At 36.8% G+C, this 20,440-nt stretch overlaps 1 protein-coding gene across 5 annotated transcripts in view; it reads left to right on the top strand.

The window, feature by feature from the left end:
- The window catches only part of Gigyf2 (GRB10 interacting GYF protein 2), a 128,714-nt gene that overhangs the window by 76,630 nt on the left and 31,644 nt on the right, over positions 1–20,440 (top strand). For 4 of the 5 annotated variants that reach the window (XM_013157487.3, XM_063237101.1, XM_063237098.1 and 1 more), the window contains 7 exons: positions 1,770–1,949; positions 5,502–5,719; positions 5,811–5,958; positions 6,058–6,246; positions 9,044–9,240; positions 10,323–10,482; positions 19,174–19,340. In XM_013157487.3, the coding sequence (XP_013012941.1) occupies positions 1,770–1,949; positions 5,502–5,719; positions 5,811–5,958; positions 6,058–6,246; positions 9,044–9,240; positions 10,323–10,482; positions 19,174–19,340 (1,259 nt within the window). The remainder of the gene's footprint in view (positions 1–1,769; positions 1,950–5,501; positions 5,720–5,810; positions 5,959–6,057; positions 6,247–9,043; positions 9,241–10,322; positions 10,483–19,173; positions 19,341–20,440) is intronic. The other variant, XM_063237100.1, reaches the window with a different exon arrangement.

Below are 20,440 nucleotides of genomic sequence, written 5' to 3'. Positions count from 1 at the left end.
ATAACAGGCTTTTGGTCAGTTCCCTGTTTTGCCATTAGTATTGTGTTATGTACATTGGTACCTTGATTACTTTTTCAAAGATTTGGGGTAAAAGTAGGTGATAGTGAGTGATTCTTTTAGCTTATCCTTGATGTGATTAGCACTGTATGTCTGTGCCTCACATATGATGTTCATGGCTGACTGATTACATGGTAAAAGCTATTCTCCATTGTTTTCTAATTTATGTATACTTTAGGACTTAATTTGTTTTCAATTCTCTTTGTAAGTATGACTAAATTTTTCATTAGGTCATAATGAAAGTGCTACTTTGTGAAAGTGGATTGCCCCCTCTGTCTAAGCAGGAAAGCCTTGGAGGTCTTCTGACCCAAGGACAGACATAGAATATGTTCGTATTCACATCCATAGATCTTGGCATTTCGTGTGTTATAAATATTTGTTCGATGGTCAGAAGATTAACATTAGAATCTCATCTATGCTGTTTGTAAAATGATGTCTGATTTTGGGCAGTTCTCCTGGGTTATTTTTTTGAGTGTCAATATTAGCTATAACATGAGAAAATTTGGTGAGTATTTTTATTATTTATGATTATGTTACAAATCTTAGTGGCTGATAACAACAAACATGATCTCTTTTTCTATGGGCAAGGGATCTAAGAGCAGCCCTACTTGTTAGGTAAGTGTTTCTGGCCCAGATTTGTGGCTGTAGTCAGTATCCACTAGCATGGCTGTCATCTCAAGGCTGTGCTGGGTTGGATCCACTTCCAAACTCACTTATTTTTTTTGTGGCAAGCCTCAGTTCTTTATCAGGTTTAAACTCTACAGGGTATCCCATCATATGGCTGCTGACTTCTTTCGGGGAACATGTCCAGAATCAAAGCCACAGGTTTTTAAAAACAGCATTAGAAACGGCATTTCATTACTTTAGTTGTATTCTGTTTATTAGGAGTCAGTCCAGCCCACAGTTGGGAGAGCATTAACATTTGGGAGAGCATTACGGGAGACAAGTCAGCAGGGGTTCCTGGGGACTCTTAGGAGACTGCTGATCACAATGAGAGGGCAGGTTGTGTATTTTTGCAGCAGATAATCCCTCTTTCCTAAAATCAGTATTCTTTAATCTGATAGTACAGCCCGACTCACAAGCAAACTTACTATGTTTGTTATATGCCTGTGCTATACTAGATGCTAGAGTAAATGGAAAATTGTAACTCACAATCTATACTTTTTGAATTTACAATCCTTTTTGGCATAAAAGAGGTTGAAGTGTTCCAATTTCCTGTTTAGGCAAAATTACAGTGCAAGGTCAACACATTGTATAATAAAAATTACTATATAAAAAAGTATGTCTGGGTCAGGAAGGATTGACAAGATATACTGTTAGGTGAAAAAACACAGGTATAAAATGGCACATATAACATCAGCAGGGTAGCATTTGTGTGTGTGGATGCATGGTACATGTACCTATGAATAGTGTTTTGAAGGCTGATAAACTGATGGTGGTTAATTCTGTAGAGTAAGTTTGCAGATCTTACATTAGAGGATGATTGGCTCATTTTTTTGTTACATGTCCTTTTAAAAACACATATATTACTTGTATTTTAAAAGTAATTACCTATTTTATAAACCTTCAGTTTTAAGAAAAGTGATATGTGTATATGTTCACAGTTATTTTATTGATATTTTTTGAACATTAAATTGGCTTATTCTTCTGGAAAGTTTGAGTTGAGCTAAGGGCACATGATAATTTACCATGTTTTCTTGTTTTATTCATAGGGAGACCAAATTTTGAGGAAAGTGGACCAACATCAGTGGGGAGAAAGCATGAATTTATACGGTCAGAAAGTGAAAATTGGCGAATCTTTAGAGAGGAACAAAATGGAGAAGATGAAGATGGAGGTTGGCGGCTTGCTGGGTCAAGAAGGGATGGAGAGAGGTGGCGGCCTCACAGCCCTGGTAAGAATTTTGTTATATAAAAGTTCAGAGGGACTGAAATAAGCGATGGTTTGGCGAAAGTGTTAGAGAAATTTTGTTTTGTTTTTAAGAGGAATGAGAGATTTATTCAAAGCAGATAATAAAATGCACTTGAGCACAATGTGGGTGCACAAAGAAATGACACATCAGTAATAGGGATTACGTGAAAAAGGCAAACTTTTTTAAAAAAAAAGGGGAGGGGGTCATTTATGCCATAATACTAAGCCTTCTACTAGAGAAATTTCAGGATAAAAACTCTCCAACACATCTATTCAGTTGATTGAAATCACTTTTATTTTCCTGGGGCAAAGAGTATAGTTTAATGGAAAGCACCTGCTTGCTCCTGCTGCAGAGAGGGTTTCATTCAGATTTGTGTAATGTGTAATCGTTTAATCTTAGCATTCTTTAAAATTTACAGTGGGAGGGGTTGGGATAAAAACTTAGAAATGTATAAATTATATTCTTGTAATATGTGTCCTCTTTACAAGTAGGTATTTTTCCAAATAAAAGATTTATTTTTGAAAATGTGATGTATCTTTATTTGAAGAAGAAATCTAAAACGCAGGTCAGACACAAAATCACAAGTTCATTCTTTTGTCCTTTTGACTTAAGCAAAAGGAGAGAGAATAGTAGTGATTAGTAGTTTTTAAAGTTCTTCTGTTGGACTCTTAAGAAAGCTTCAAACTGTTCTTCTCGGACATTAGATATGCTGATAATTAAAGACACTGGTGCTTTGTGTTAAAGTTCATGCTCTACTAAAGTGCTGATTCCATGCCTCATGATAATCAGGTGCAACTGCAGCTTGTATTATAGGGTCATGCAGAACTTGAAGGTACAGAGTACAATGCTTTTGCGTTTCATGTGTGTGATAATGTTATCAACAGCCATGTGCCAAGGAAGCTTGCCTTCAATAAAAGGAATTGTAATACCGTAAATGGTTTTTCCCTTTAAAAATATTTATCTTCAAAACCACTAGGCTGCATCTGAGTAAACATCTTAATAGGCATTGAGTTTTATGGGCTCGTGGGTAGTTAGAAACATGATGAAGTTGCTCTGCAGAGAGAGTTAGGATGCATTTGTATCAGCTCTTCATGCGGCTTCTGGGCAGGTTTTCTGTCAGTCCTGGGCATTGTTTACATCACAGGATCCAGACAGTTCTCATCAGGCTGTGTCCTGGGCAACCAAATGTTAAAGTCCTCTTAAGGCACTGAGACATTTTGTGCTGAGCTTGACTGCAAGCCGATCAGTGTGTAGACTATGTTCCCAACCAGGATTTAGTGAAGCATGGACAGGATCTGGGTTGAAGGAGAAGAGAAATTCCAGCTGGTCAAAAACAAACAAGGTGAATGTTTTGGAAGATGAACAGTATTTCCGAGCCCAAATGTCTGATACTGACTTTATTTAAGATAGTTAAGTAAAATTTTAGTGTTGTCTTCCATGTCCTCACAAATTAGAATTTGGTTCTTTATTATCTTTTTTCAATTGAATCATCTTTTTTTCCCTTCCTTCTCTTGAGACAGGATTGTGCTATGTAGTTCAATATGGCCTTGAACTCAGTTTGTAGGCAAGCTTACCCTCAAACTCACAGTCCTCCTACCTCAGCCCCCTGAGCGCTGGGATTATAGCAATGTGCCACCATGCCTGATGATCCATCCACATATTTTTAAAAGTCATTTTTTGACTTGGTGAAGCATAGAGGTCAGAAAAAACTACCAATACATTCAAAAGAAATACGATCTACTTTTTTTAACCAGAATTTTAAAACTTAGTCTGAATATAGTAGTTGTTAACAGGCTATTAACATTTCATATTGTTTATCTCTTATTAGAATTTGAGTATTATATAATTTGAGAGTAGAATTTGAGAATTAATTATATAAATGTAAATGTAGTTATTTTGGTTGATTTTATGAAAATAGTGTACATTGTAAGCTCAGATATAAGACTCATAAATATCAACCTTAGTAATCTTTAGTTTTATTAGCTGTTGGTAAGAAAATAGCAGAATTACAGGATGTTGTTTTATTCAAATAGGGCTTGCAGCTGGATGTAGTTGGAGTTGGGGGCGTGGAGGACAGAGAGTCATCCACTCTAGGGCTGAACTTAGGAAACTCAGTAAGCGGGAACATGAGCCAGGTGCCTAGAAGGATAGATTCCTATCATGGTGCATACTTAGACTGCTTAGAAATGATAGTAGTAGACAGGACTCTGGAATTCAACATTTGATCTTGAAGACTCCTTTTGAATAATGACTCTAGGTTTACACTTCAGGAATCTAGGTATAAAATTCCATAGTTCCCATAGAAGGTAGTGAATAGTGTTTAGTTGTTATAAGTAGAGCTGAAGAGTATGGGAATAATTTCTTGTTCTTACCAGTTGCTACCTGTGTTTGTCCAAAGCTTAATGCTTTACCTTTTGTTTTGTAGTTTTGAGTTTTTAAGATCACTGACTCTAGCAAATTGGCCCTCATTTATAAGAATATTTCATTTTGTCCTCATTTTTTCTGTGTATCTTACAGAGTAAGCAATCAAGAATAGAAAAATTCTCATTCCTTTTAAGAAAAATACTGTAAGTAGGATCTTGTTCTTAGGTAGTCTTTTTTTGGAAGGTAGATGTAATATATAGCATGCTGGAGTAGACAAAGGAATGTTCCTGGAGAGTGTTACATGGAAATGAAAACTCCCTAGAGAGAATTAGGAGATGAGAAAGAGGAAGACAACTGGGGATGTATGTGGCTCAGTGGTAGAGTGGTAGAGGAAAAGGAGCGAGAAAAAGGAAAGGGACTGTGATTCTACATGTGATGGTGGAAAAGCCCCAGAAGATGCAGAATTTGGTTCTATTTTTGCTTTGCCATAGTTCTTGTTTTGTTCCGTCCCAGTTTTAATTTCCTCCTAATGTATAAAATTAGGATACTAGGTCATATAGAAACCCATGTAACGTAATCTGCCAGTGCTGTAGCTCTGTCAGTTTTCGTTAGGAGTCAAAATTACAAATGAGAAGTTGGCTTTAGCAAGTAGGCATGATGAATTTGATACTATAAATTAACACGGGGAGCTGGTCTTATCCATAAGGAGTGATTTAATGGAAGAAAGAAAATGCTTTAAAGATCAGCAATAGAGAAGGCATAAACTTTTAGTGTGGAAAGATATCCAGTGCTGTCAGTACCAGCTAAGAGTAGGCCACATGAGTGGCTATATCAGCGTTAATCGGATACCTAAAGCTTATTAAAAGTGCATACTTCAAGTGGGATGCCTTTCAAGGTACTTTGTTTTAAATTTATCTCCTAAAGCTTTTAGAGTATGTTGTGTGGCTCATACTTGATGAAGGTAAGCACTGCTGACACTTAGTGGGGATTACATAAACTACGAGTTCTGAACTTTATTCACTTGCTTAATTTTTTTCTCTTCAGTAGTTTGATTGATTTGAATTTCCTGTCAGTCATAGTTTTGTTCTGGTATTTCCTTTCCATGATTTTATTTTTCATGTATTGGATCATAAAGTTTTTCTAAGGTGTGTGTCCTCCTCCTCATCTCAGATGGCCCTCGTTCTGCAGGCTGGCGGGAACACATGGAACGACGTCGGAGGTTTGAGTTTGACTTTCGAGATCGGGATGATGAGCGGGGCTACCGCAGGGTGCGCTCTGGCAGTGGGAGCATAGATGACGACAGGGATAGCTTGCCTGAATGGTGCTTAGAGGATGCTGAAGAAGAAATGGGCACATTTGACTCATCTGGAGCATTTCTCTCTCTTAAAGTAAGAGATTTATTTTAAATGTGATGACAGACGCTAACCTTATACTAAGGCAAATATGTTGTTGACTTGTGGCTTTATTTTCTTGCTATAGAAAGTACAGAAAGAACCTATTCCTGAAGAGCAGGAGATGGACTTCCGGCCTGTGGAGGAAGGGGAGGAGTGCTCTGATTCTGAGGGTAGCCATAATGAAGAGGCCAAAGAACCAGATAAGACAAACAAGAAAGAGGGAGACAAAACAGGTAGAGTAGGAGTTAGTAAGGTTCTTTATGTCTTTTATCTTTCTCCTCTATCAAACCAAAACTTTTCCTAAATTCATTTAAGATTATTTTGTATTGCAGAAACAAGTGAGGAAACACCCCATACTTCATCGTCATCTGCTAGACCAAGCACTCCTTCAGAACATCAGCCTCAGGAAGCATCACAATTTGAAAAGAAAGATGAACCTCAGACTGACCAAATGGAAAAAACTGAAGAGGAGAATCAAGTGGAAAGTGTTCTATCAGCCAAGGTCCCTAACAGAGTGGAAGGTATGTATTTATAAATTAGACAAGCAGTAAGATTCTGTGCGGCAGTGATCAGTAATATGCTGGGCTTCTGTTTATTATTCTGTTCAATTCAGAACTGTTGGTAGGCATCAATTATTGCAGTGGATCATTTTATCAGTAAACCTAGTCAGTCAGTGTTTCCTACATGTTTTCATCTTAGAATTCACCAAAATAGAGTTAGAATCTTATAGGTTGGATTTATGGTCCTCCGTATTGGTTTAGTTCCCAGGCAGTTAACCTTCCTTTCTTCTAATGTTATTTGTGTATCTTGCTTCATATCAGAATGCTGTTGTTCCAAGAAGAATATGTGGGGAAATCTGAAAGTCCATCACCTTTGCTAGAAAATAAGGTTGTAGCATATTCTCTAGTATTACTGCTAATAATACATTTTTAGGCAATATCAGCGTTTACTTCCACAATTACTCTTGTATATATGACATAACACCTGATGTTGAAGAGTTGTTTTTCATCATGAAAGTTCGAACCCTTTACAAGGGCTGGTAAGACCTGTCATGATTGAGCCCCTGCTTCCCTCAGTACAGTTTTGATGCTAGCCTCCTTATTTTTCTCACACTTCACTTGCCAGCCTCAAAGCCTCTGGTGCTGATTGCTACCCTGTTCTGTATTCATGCTTTTTTCTTCCTGAAACCTTCAGTCTATGTCCTAAGCTAAATTGTCATTTTCTCCTTCTTGACCAACTGGTACTGTTTCTCATACAATATTATAATTTTATAAAGATCTGTTGAGAGTTTGAATCAATACTTCTTTTCCCAGTTTTTTGTGTACTAGAAAGCTACTGAGTGAACGAATTTAATAAGTATTTGAATCTGTCCAAGTCAGGTGTTAGTAGGACCTGTACCTTGTAAGACATTTTTGAATCATAAAACTTGTTTCTGAGTTATATGTCTCAGACTTACTTGAAGTTTACTTTCTTGAATGGATGTGCCTGCAGGTTTTATTCTGGGAAATTTTAGGGTTGAGTCCAGACATGTAGGTATTGAAAATCTTTATAGATAAGCATTAAAGGTTAACATTCCAGATTTATAGTCTCTGGAGAATTAAATCATGTGTATATCACTAAGCCAGGGCAAAAAAATGATAGACTGCCACTATTGATAGTCTCTTGGAATGCCATAGGAAGTAGGTCATTTTTGAACATACCTTAGAGTAATAAGTGGAATTCGAAGGTACAGTTAGACGAATTGGCAGTGGGTATTGCAGTGCTAAAGTAAGGATATGAGGTAGATTAAGGCATGGGCAGGAATCATCTTTTGTTTTTATTTAGATGTGATCTGAGGTGTGAAAAGAAGACTGGTGGGAAACACAGTTGGAACTGAGATTCAGTGGCTGTGTGTAGCATCTGTTCTTGTGATGACTCCTGTGCAGTGCATCTATCTGTAAAGGGAAGGGAGCAGCAGATGAAATTTCAGATTCAAACTTAACAGGGTCTTAATCACTGAGAGAAAAGTCAAAGGTGATGGAGGTGCCTGAGAGGACTATGGTACCATTTACAAGAAAAAGAGAATGGAAATTGAGGGGTGCATTTGAGAGAGAGGAGAATAAATTTAATTTTGAACATTGTCTCCAAAATGAGAAGTAGAAATGACCAGAGAATAGTTGTGAGTGAGAAAACAGTTTAGGGCCAGGGAAGAATAAGAATTTTAGAAATTACCAATCCTTGGGTAGGGATGAGAAGAAAAGTAGATTGAGACTAGAACCTTTGGGTAATTCCTAGTCTTAGACTACATAGAGGAAGAGAACTAGAGAATAATCTTTAGTAACACAAGGAGAGTCAGGAGAGGAGAGTGCAGGAAAATTGAGGAAGAGAACGATTGAGCATAGAGCTGGGTCGGTAACATCAGATGCCAGAAAGAGACTTAAATGGGAAGATAGTGAAAGTCTCTGAGTTTAGCAGCTTTGCGTCACTGTCTGTCTTTGAGAGAGGTGGGGAGTGGAAGTCACACTGTGTAGTAGGTGTGGGTGGCAGGGAAATGGAGACAGCTTATATAACTGTCCTGTTCAGTAGTTTGGCAAAGAAAGAGAGGAACAGGGATTGGAGAAGCTATCTAATTGAGCAAACAAAGTTTCGAAGGAGAAAATGCAGTTGTATGTAGTTAATTTCCACATGCTCTTCTCTCCTGTCCTGTCCTGCTCTTCTAAGGATTGAATTCAGCCTTGGATGTGCTAAGCTAGCGCTCTTCATTTGAGCCATATCGATATCCTAGCTCCTCTCCTTTCCGATTCAAGAACCTGCATACTGAGAGGTTAGAACTACTAGAAACTAATAGGAATTACCTCTGCAATTTTTATTCCTACTGAAAAGAAAGTACTATCCTATGCAGATAGATTCCTAAATAAAACATATAATATATTGAATTATATTTATTGTGACTTGAAATAGGCCCAAGATTCTTTTAGATATTTTCAATGAAGGCTTTGCTGAGCGGTGACATATCTTGGTTTAGTGATGTTACAAAGAAAGGATTACACTGACTGTTGCCAAGAGGTACATCTATTACTATTGGGTAGATTTCCTAACACCACAGGTCAGCACCATATAGAAGAACCTACAAAGTAGTAGCCCTTATCTTTTGTCATCTTGTGGTGATTCTGTTGTGCTCTGGAGGAATACTACTCTTCTCCATAAGTGGCTTCAGTGTTCATGAAAGGGTTCATATTTCTGTTGGGTCCAGTGAGCAGGCTTCCCAACTTAATAATGCAGTCAACCTTCCTGAGAGTGTATTTCCAAGGATTTTCATTAGTCTGACTTTTCTTCTAGAAATGGTTACAGATATCCAGCAACCCCTGACACAGCTCCCTCCGGACACAGCTTCTCCTCTTCTCATACTTCCACCTCCTGTTCCTGCTCCTGGTCCTGCCCTGCGGCCAATCGAGACTCCAGTCATTGGTGCTCCTGGTATGGGCAGTGTTTCCACAGAGCCAGATGATGAAGAGGGTCTCAAACACTTGGAGCAGGTAAATTCATGTTACTCTTTTCTGTCTCCTTTCAGACTGCCATAAAAGAAAGTCTTAAATATAAATGTGTAATTAAATAAATCATGTATACTAGATTTTAAGCACTGGAAAAGTTGTTTGGTTATTTAACATTTATTTATATGAGTAATTGTCTTTCAAATCATTTCATGCTTATAAGTTTCTGCTATGTAGTAGTCATCATATTAGGTTATTTTTGCTCTTCTGAAGTTGCCCTTAGCTGTTTACTTTTCTTTTTTCTTTTTGAACATTAATGGAATGTCAGAGATGGTGAATACACCAAGCAGCTGTGGATGGTCATTGCCTTACGTGTTTTTTCCTGGAGTGTAATAGAGGGAATGGTTAAAAAAGTTTAAGGATACTAATAGTCACCTAAGATTGTATATCTTAGGTGATTGTATATACATTGTTATACGTAAAGTAAATGATAGCTTGCTTTTCTACAAAAGAATTCTCCAGCATGGAACGATTAGAGTGAAATGCTGAAGAAAGGAAGGAGAATAGTATCTTATTAAAGCATATAAAAGATTTTATTTTTAATTTGTTCCATAATATCCTTGGTTTCTATAGGTTTAGTTTATCCATTTTAGAATTTGAATCTTACTAGTTTAAAAATTTAGTGTATTAATTAGAAGTTTGGGTTTTCATTCATATTGGTTTGTATTTCAATCTCGGTTTCCTTAATTTTAAGACATTGAAGCAATATTTAATATCCTTGAGCCTTAGCAGCTGCTTTCTCATCTTGTCTCGTCTCTCCTCACACCTCTCTCCTCTTTCTGTCTTTTTTTTTTTTGGTACCAGGGGTTGAACTCATGACCTTGTACTTGCCAGGCAGGTGCTTTGCTGCTGAGCTATATCCCTAGCAACTCTCCCTTTTATAAAATGGAAGTAGCACCTGTTTCAGGGCATTTTGGGGGCAGAGTTAAGTTTTAACCTCCTTTGTTCCTTGTATAGTGTCTTTTTAATAGATCAAGCAATCTAAAAAAGGGGGCATTGTTACTGTGTACTGCACGTGTTTTAATATTCATTTCCTCTTTTTTTTTTTTTTTAATCTCTCTTACTAGCAAGCTGAGAAGATGGTAGCTTATCTCCAAGACAGTGCACTAGATGATGAGAGACTGGCATCAAAACTGCAAGAGCACAGAGCTAAAGGAGTGTCAATTCCGATGCTACATGAAGCAATGCAGAAGTGGTATTACAAAGATCCTCAGGGAGAAATTCAAGGTAAGTTGCTCTTTTCTACTTTTAAGTATTGAAGTGTCTGCCATTAACTCTAGCATCATTTAATAAGGAGGTTTAATGTTAACTTGCAGAATAGTAAGTCCTCAGACTTTTATATATATGAAGAGTGTGTGTGTGTGTGTGTGTGTGTGTGTGTGTGTGTGTGTGTGTGTAATTTGAGCACAAAGAGAATGTGATGATTAATGTGACGGTGATATAGGCAAGATGCTTAATTATCTTAGTTCTAGCATCCTGGCTGGGTAAGCAGGCAGGTGAATTATTCATGTTCTCTGTACTTTAGTCTACCTAGCCATTAAAAGTTGAACTTGATGTAAGAAGTGGTGAATCATTAGAAATGTTACCAGTGAATTACTTAAGAGGTTTCTGTGATATGTTAGTTGATTAGAATGAGAGGAAGATTCTGAGTGTAAAGGATTTTTGTGGAGTCTTTATTTCTGCTTTTGAAATTTTGCTTATAACCTGAAATTGGTTGTTCACTGCTAATAGGAGTTTCAAGGCAGCATTTAACCAGCTGTGAGCTCTCTCCAGTGTGTTACCCCTTCCACCATGCTTACTTTGCCTTACTCTCCTTCATAGCACTTACTGTTGTCTGGTGTTGTATAATAAGTATGTTTATTGTGTATACCTCAGTACAATGTAAGATACCTGTGAGCAAGGCTTTGTGTGTATTTTAATTATATTTCTTTTGGGATTAATCATAGCTTTGCAGTTGTAAGAGATAATACATAGATATTCTCTGTGCCCTTTACCCAATTTCTTGCAGTGATAACATTTTATAAAACTATAAGGATATTGACCTGGATAGCAGTATAAATTCAGAACCTTTCCACCTCAAAAGGGATGTTCCATGTTCTGTCATGGCCACCTGCCTTTCCCTTCTACCTATTCCCTTGATACTCCTGGATAACCACAGATCTGTTTTTTATTTCCATATTTTAAGAAAGTTATATAAATAGAATCATACAGTAAATAACCTTTGACCCTATTTATTCAGCGTAACCTCTGGAGACTTACACATGTAGCTTCTTATATCAGTGGAAAGGATGATCAAAACATAGGCTGAATGTTAACATTTTAAAAATTTGTTACACAGTAAAAGACACATTGCTATTGGTCTTCCTCAAAATCCTCCCCCTCATTTCAAATACTTAGTGTTCTTGTCATTCGTAAAACAGTTCTGGAAATCCTTTTTTTATATCTTTAGTTGTGCTTTTGTGACTCAATGTCCTAAATGTATTCAAAACATTTACCTTCCATGGTCATTTTTGAACTTGGGGAAGAACCCAAATTAACTTATTAACTTCTCCAGTTAATAACTTATTAACATATTAATAACTTTTTAATACAGTTAATAACTTATTAACTTATTAATAACTTATTAACTGATCCGGTTAATAAGGTCAATGAGGTCGATGTGTTGATGAGGACACATTGTAGTATATTTAGAAGTGTCCTTTCCTTTGGATGGCACTCAGCTGCCGCATTCATCATATTTTTTTTACCACATCTTACAAAGACACTCAGGACAGGATTTCCAGAAGTGCTTCAGAAATTGTCAAGAATGATAGGCTAAGTGTGTTTGAAGCAAGAGAAAGAATTTTGAGGGTGATCAATGGCAGAACATCTTTTACTGTAAAAATTTCAACATCTACCACATATTTTGATAACACCTTGTTATTTGCATTACTGAGTTGCATTGCTCAGTAGATACCAAGGCATTACAGTATGTTTAATCATTTATCTTGGTTCTGATCTTTTAATATTATGGATAAAGTTGCCAAAATCAGCAGATTTTTGTGAAAACATGGCTTCATTTCTTTTGGGTAATGCAACTGATAGGGTGATAAATGTTTAACGTTGTACAACCATCACCACCAGTCATCTTCATAACTCCTTTTATCTTCCCAAAGTGAAACTTTAAACAGTAATTCTATAATCATAGCCCTCTCTACCCAGTATTTCCCTTGCTTGGCCTCCATGATTCTACTGTCTGTCTGATTCTGGCAATCATGAGTACTTAATGGAAGTGGAATTACAGTGTTTTTTAGTATGTGACTGCTGTATTTCAATTAGCATGATGTTATCAAGGTTCATGCATGTGTTAGTGTATGTCAGAATTCCCTTTGGGAACAGTATTCTTTCATATTTTGTTGTGAATAATGCTTCTGTGAGTATGAGTGTACAGATATCTTTGAGACCCTGTTTTCATTTCTTAGGAGTGTATATCTAAGAGGAATTGCCAGATCATACGGAATTTTTGTTTTTTTTTTTTTTTGTCTTTTTTGAGACAGTGTCTCGCTATGCACTTCAGGCTGGCCTTGAACTCATTATGTAGCCCAGGCTGGCCTTGATCTCACAGCAGTCCTTCTGCTTCAGCCTCCCAAGTGCTATGATTACAGGGGTGGGCTAACATACTCGTCTGTTTTAATTTTTTGAGGGATCATCATGTTATTTTTCATAGCTGGTGTATCATTTTACATTCCTACCAAAGAGAGTGCACAAGGATTTCAGTTTCTCCACATCCTTGCTGACTCAGGTTTTTAATTAATAGTTATCCTCTGGTGTCTTGTAGTGTTGATTTGCATTTCCCTAATGATTAGTGATATTGAGCATCTCTTCATGTGTTTATTGATCATTTGTATGTTTTCAAAAGCATGTCTAGGGCTGGGGATTTAGCTCAGTGGTGTAAGTGCCTGCCTGGGAAGCACGAGGGTGTGAGTTTGATCCCCAGTACACTCCTTCCCCGCTCCCCAAACGTGTCTATTCAAGTTCATTGTTTTAATTTTCTTTTTCATTGGGTTTGAACTTTTGCTTAGTGATCGTCCTACCTCAGCCTTCTGAGCAACTAATACTATACCCTGGCAAATTGGGAAAAAAAATTTATTTATTTTTTTTTTTTGGGTCATCTTTTTGAAGCAGAATCTCACTATGTAGGTTAGGCTAACCTTGAGTTCACTTTGTAACCCAGGCTGTCCTTGAACGCTAAAGATGCTGGGATTATAGGCATGTGCCACCATGCCCAGCAGCAGATTGATTTTTATGTTTACTTTATGTCTTGTTACTTTTCAGCATTCAGTTATTGATTCCAGTATTAATTTTAAATGTACTTAATGTGTTTTGTTTATAATATCATCTATACAGAGACAATTTTACTTCTTTCTAATTTGGATGACTTCACCTTTTTAAAAAAAATTCTTTGGTTTGAACATTCAGAATTGCATTGAATAGAAATGGTGAAAAGTGAACATGCTTGTCTTGTTCTGATGTTAGAATAAAAACTTGTCTTTCCACTGAATATATTAGTTGTAGGGTTTTTAATACAACATTTATTATGAAATAGGCCCTTTTTAGCTGTAGTTCGTTGGCTGTTATTTGTTATGAAATGGTTGATAGATTCTGCCACTTTTGCATCAATTGAAACAATCATGTTCCCCTCTTTTCCCTTTTATTCTGTAATGTGGTATATCATATTGATGAATTTTTATATGTTGAACCATCCTTGCATTTCAGGAATAAGTCACACTTGGTTATGGTATAAAATCTTTTTTATGCTACTAGATTTGCCAGTACTTTGTTGAAGATTTTTGCATCAATGTTCATAAGGTATTTTGGTCTTTAGTTACATTTTGTGCATATTTTGTTTTTTTGTTTTGCTTTTTTTGTTTGTTTTGGTTTGGTTTTTGTACCAGGGATTGAGCTCACAACTTTGCACTTGCCAGGCAGTGCTTATGCTGTTGAGCAAAATCCTCTGCCACATATTTTGTTTTTTTGTAGTATCTTTGCGTCTTGATTACTTTTCTCGTGTTGCTGAGACAAAATACCTGACACCCAAAATTAAGGAAGGAAAGGTTTAGCTCACAGTTCGTGGAGGTTTTAAGTGTCTAATTAGCTGGCTTCAGTGCAGGGTGGTATGGCATAAGGTATAACCCTGTGACGTGGCAGAAGACAGCAAAAGCAGCAAGAGCGAAAAGCTGGGAAGAACAAGCCTCTTTTTCCTCCCTTATATTGTACATAGTCCACACCTGTCCAGAGCAGGTGTAATATTCACAAAATCTCCTTGACCTTCTCGTGTTCAGACTGAGGATGTTTACAGTGTAAAGCTTTCTGCGGAGTTGCTTAGTTAAATTTCTAAGCTTCTCAAGTTGACAGTGTATCACTTTGCTAGGCTTTGGACTTAGAGTCTGGTGGTGTATATTCCTTCCTCTTTAGTTATTTGAAAAAAATTTGAGAGAAGTTGACAATAAATGGTAGAATTCTTCAGTGGGAGATTTAAAGTTTTTTCTTTTTCTGTGTTTTGAGACAGGGTCTTGCTGTGTAGCCCAGGCTGGTTGTGAAACTGTGACTAGCCTCATACTTCAGCCTTCCAAATGCTGGAATTACAGCCACAGGCCATCTCACTTGACCTTTTGGAGATTTTTGATTACTTGTTCTAGATACTCTTCTTTGATTGATACATTTTCATTTATTTTCTCCTATTCTTTTCATACTTTTAACTCTTTCACAGAGCAAAAAGTTTTAAATTTTGATGACGTTTTATAGATGTTTCTTTTTTTATGGCTTGTTCTTTCTCATATTAAGGCTAAGTAGAAGAATTTGCCTAGCTTTAGATCCCAAAGGTTTTTTCCTCGTATTTCTTTTTAACTTTATATTCACATTTTTGATCCATTTTGAGGTACCTTTTGTTTAAGGTACGAGAGAGTAGTTCAAAGTTGTTCTGTGTTCTGTTTGTTTTTGCTTTGTCTATGATGTTCATTTGCTTCCAGACCCAGATCTTTCCTTCTGGAATTGCTTTCTTCCTCTTTTGTTAAAGTCATTTGAGCAACTTGTATGGGTCTGTTTCTACGGCTTCTTTCTTCTTCCATTAATGGTGTGTGTCTGCTCCTTCACACCGTACAGTTGTGATTGTTGAAATTGGTTGGAGGGGAGCAGAAATTGGGTAGACCCAGTCTTCTCAGTTTATTCCTCTTTTTCAAATTTATTTTCTAGTTTTAGTTTCTTTACCTTTTCTTAAAATTTTAGAATAATCATAATTATTTTTACCAAAAATCTTGGCTGAGATTTTGGGTCGGAGTAAATTTGAGAATTGTTACCTTTATCTCATTGATCCTCCATCCCACTATTACTACTGTATGCCTTCAGTGTAGATGGCTTCAGTAGTTTGCAGCATTGTGGTGTGATTTCAGTATAGAGTCAGTACATGTTTTCAGATTTACTCCTAAATATAAATTTACTATGTTCTTGGTGTTTATTCACTAGTAGCATATAAAAATACAGTAGAATTTTAGGTGTTTATCTTACACTCTATGATTTTACTGGATTCATTTATTGGTTAACGGACCCCTCTCCCCAACACGTGTGCGCAAATACCCATACACACACACCTCTCTTTTAGGGTATTTCCTTGAGATTCTGAAGAGCCAGTCAAGTCCTTAGGACGTGGGTAGATTTATCTTATTTTTTCTAATTTTTCTTTATTTTCAACTTGCATGCTTCTTATTTGCTTACTGACTTATTCCATCACTATAATGAGCAAGAGTGTTAAGAGTCTTGTTTTTCCTACGTTCTTATCCTAGGAAGCAGTCAGTCTTTCATCGTTAAATGTAATGTTAACTATAAGGTTATCTAGATACTCTTTATTAGGTTGAGGAAGTGCTCTTCCAGTTTGTTTTTGGAGATTTAATTGTGAGTAGTTATCAGATTTTGTGAGACACTTTTTCTGCTTCTGTTAATGGGACCATGTAGTTTTTCTTCAATCATTTCTGGTGGATTATACTAATCGGTGGTTGTATATTGAAACAGCTTTGCATCCTTGGAATAAACTCCCTTCTTGATTATTGTTATGCAATCCTTTGCATGTATTGCTCAATTCTGTTTGCTAACATTTTGTTAAAGCATTTCTTGTATCTTTATCAAGAATGTTGGATTATACTTTTTTTCCTTTCCCTTTTTTTTCCCTTTAGTGTCTGGTTTTATTTCATTTTATTTACTATTTGAGGGGGAGGGCGGGTCCTTGCCCTCATCCTCAAATAGTAGTTAAGGTTGTCCTGGCGCTAGTGTGTGACCCAGGCAGTTCTCCAACTTGCTGGCCTTCCACCTAAGCCTCCCAAGTATTAAAATTACTTTAGGTTTATATTTACTTTATAAACTGAAATGGGGGCCAGGGATTTAGCTCAGTGACACAAGCACTTGCCTGGCAAGTGGAGGGTCATGAGTTCGATCCCCGGGAACCCACCTCTTCCAAAAATACTGAAATGGGAAGTATCCCTCTTTCTCCTTAGTTTTCTCAAAAAATGTGGTACTAGAATCGGGGTTTTTGTTTGTTTGTTTCTGGTTTTTTTTGGGGGGGGGTACTGGGGATCTAACGACTTTACATTTGGCTGGCAAGTGCTTATGCCACTGAGCTTAAATTCCCAGCCGGTATTATTCTTATTTAAATGTTTAGTGGAATTTTGCAGTGAAACAGTCCAGAGATTTCTTTTTGGGAAATTTTTAAACTATGAATTTAATTTCCTTAATAGATACAGAGTTATTTAAATTATTTGTTTACATGAGTTTTGGGAGCTTAAATTCCCAGCCGGTATTATTCTTATTTAAATGTTTAGTGGAATTTTGCAGTGAAACAGTCCAGAGATTTCTTTTTGGGAAATTTTTAAACTATGAATTTAATTTCCTTAATAGATACAGAGTTATTTAAATTATTTGTTTACATGAGTTTTGGTAGTTTGTGTATTTTGACAAGCTAGTTCTTTTTCCAGCACATCTTAATTCTTTTTATTTCCTCCTTTTTCTCCCTTCTTCCCCTCTTCCTGAATCTCTTAGTCTTCTTCCCATGTGTGAAAGGTCTGTCTCCCTGGTTGTGGTTTATTATGTAGGTCCTTGAAAACAGTGTATATTTTTTATTTTGTTCTTTGAGTGTTCTAAAAATGTCAGTTTGCTTCTGTTATTTGATTGTTTTTCTATAGTTTTTCTGATTTTTCTGTTTGTTGTTCCAAATGTTGAGCCAAAGGATAGTTTTGCAGCTTTTGGATTTGTCTATATTTTCAGTTCTCTCAGATTCTGTTTAGTATTATTTTTTTGCAACTTGTTTGGTGCATAAGTGCTGTGTCTTGGTGAGTTAACCTTTTATTACTGTAGATTGTCTCTGGTAATTTTATTTTCCCTGGTATTTACTTTATGTACTAATCGTTAACATTTCTCTAAAGTCTACTAATGTAACTTTCTTTTCATTAATATTTGCATGATCTGTCTGCATGTCTTTTAGTTTTTTTATGTATTTTGGAGTAGCTCTACTGGTCCCTGGGGTTAAGTCCCAGTAGCCCCATCATATGTTGAAAATATTGTCAAAATGCATTTAATTTACCTAACTTGCTGGATGTGGTGAGTTAGCAACACCGTGCACTGTAGTGTGGTTTTTACATGTTTGTTATCCTATGGCTGACTGGAACAGTTTTACCACTGAGTATTGCATATTGTTAGCTGGGAGAAAGTCAGAATTTGAAGCATAGCTTCTACCTAGTGTGTGTTGCTTTCATACCTTTTTTTGGGAGGTGGGGGTCTGTTTCGTTTTTTTTATCGGTACCAGGGATCGAACTCACGACTGCCTGCTTGCAAGGCAGGAGCTCATGCCGCTGAGCTAAATCCTCAGCCCTGCTTTCATACCATTTTAACATTAAAAAAAAAATTTTAAGACAAACTCTGGCTCTGAGGAATTCAGTGTCATGCATTTTCTCATCCTGGGGGCCTCTAGTCAATCTGCTGTCTTCAGAATGTCTTTTTGTTTGTTTGTTTGTTTATTTTAGCTATAAATGTCAGTGCTTTTTAGTTGTACATTTAGCAGAAAGAGTAGGGGAAAGTATATCTGCTCTACATTTCTGAAGTGGAAGTCCCAAGGTTTTATTTTAAAATTGCCAAATTCTCATTGGTTAGGTCATATAATCAGTGTTTGGTAAATATTGTGTTGAATGAATTCATTAATGCTTTACTGATCAGACGGCTTTGTTAATTGTATATACAAAATACTTGAATATTTTTTATTGTAGAATTCTAAAGATTATTACTTTTTCCTGAGGCCAGAGTTAGTACTAAGTAAATAGTAATCTTAGTTTAATTGATTATAGTTTATATTTTGTCCTACCTTCACTAGTGTCTGGCAGAACATAAATATTGGGGAGCATGTTCAGCTGGAATATTTGTATTCTCTATACCTAAGTGGTAAAGAATCCAGCAAGTAACCCTTTTCAGTTGTTTCATAATTTTTTGACAAATGAGTTGTTAATAGAGATGTAGCTAGAGATAATTATGCTCCTTAAAATAATTAAGCACTGCTTAATATGAGAATGTGGGGTGTAATCAACAGGTTTGATGGGGTGTAGTTTAGTGGTTGAGTGCTTGCCTAGCATGTGTGGGAATCTTTGATTTGAGTCTCAGCACTGTGAAACATATCAAAAAAACAACAAGAAAGAAAAAAAAAACCAAAAAAAACAAGACTTTTTCCAAAATCGTTTCTGTTGTATTTTATTAGTTAAAAGCCTGTTTACCACCTTTGGAGGTAAAGTAAGATACTATAAAGTTTTTTATTATGATCAGATTCAGGGAATTTTGTTTTGTTTTTGGGTTGTTTTTAGAGCCGGAAAGGATTCTTACTACCCTTGTGTTTCACTGGTGCTCTTGTAGGTCCCTTCAATAGTCAGGAGATGGCCGAGTGGTTTCAGGCAGGCTACTTCACTATGTCTTTGCTGGTGAAGAGAGCATGTGATGAAAGCTTCCAGCCCCTTGGTGACATCATGAAAATGTGGGGAAGGGTTCCCTTCTCGCCTGGCCCAGCTCCCCCTCCTCATATGGTGAGTGCCTTCCCACCAGCATGGGATATGTGTTAGGTGCAGGGAAACTTGCTCCTCTTGGAAAGAAAGTAATTGAAATGGATTATAATGGGGGGTCTGAGTGGGAGGGTGAATACTGAGCTATAAAAGGAACCTCTTCAAATTCACTCATATTTTGTCTTACTCCCTCTCTCTGACTATATCATCCCTCCTTTTTAACACACACACACACGCATGCACACATGCCCCAGAATTTTCAGTAGCTTTCTAGTGATTGTAGAACAAAGTCCCTATTTTATCCTGACCCACCTACTGTGACCTGTATGGCCTGACTCCTTACTTTCCTAAGCTTATATCATAACTTTTACCTGTATTTATCTACTGTGCTTCAATGCAGCTGGTCTCTTTTCAGTTCTTTGTTAATGCTAGATAAACTGCACTTTTTTTTTTCTTTTACTTCAGTTTGCCTCTTGGTGTTTAGCTCATAAAATTCTTAAATTTGAGGTTTACCTTAAAATAAAGTCACTAGTGCTTCAGAATATGTTTAAGGACTTAAACTTTTAATCTTTCTCTTGAATTTGCTCCTGGCCTTTCCCAGTAGAGGACCTTCTTTTGGAGGTCTCTAAACATCTAGCTCCCCTTCCTTCTCCAGGTTGAAGTGAGTGGTGGCTGGCCATAGTTAATACTGATTGTAGTCAAAAGACCTTTTGTGTGGCTGGGTGTGGTGGTGCATGGCTATAGTCCTGCCACTTTGAGAGGCTGAGGCAGGAGAATTACCATGAATCCAAGGCTAGTGTGGCATACGTAGTGAGTTCAAGGCCAGCTAAAAATACCTGCAGTGCACACACTTATTCTATGATAATGCATACCTCTGACTGATTTGATCAGCTGTACGTTGAGGGCTTGTGCCAGGCCTTGTGGCAAGTTCTTATGAGATGAAGATAAGACATAGCCTCTTGTAGTCATGACAGTTTATAGATAAGCACTGTGGCCATACACTTTTTTTTTCATGTCTCATAGATTCTTAGGTGAGAGTTATTACACATGAGAATCTTAGTTGTTTTAAGTCCAAAGAAAAATTGCGGTATGTATTTTTGTTCATAGATTTAACATGCATACCA

Source organism: Cavia porcellus, unplaced genomic scaffold (genome assembly GCF_034190915.1).
Source record: "Cavia porcellus strain 051 isolate PalLab524CR breed Dunkin Hartley unplaced genomic scaffold, mCavPor4.1 scaffold_26, whole genome shotgun sequence".
NCBI lineage: Eukaryota > Metazoa > Chordata > Mammalia > Rodentia > Caviidae > Cavia > Cavia porcellus.
Note: the sequence above shows the minus strand (reverse complement) of the source record. Positions and strands in the feature narration are given on the sequence as shown.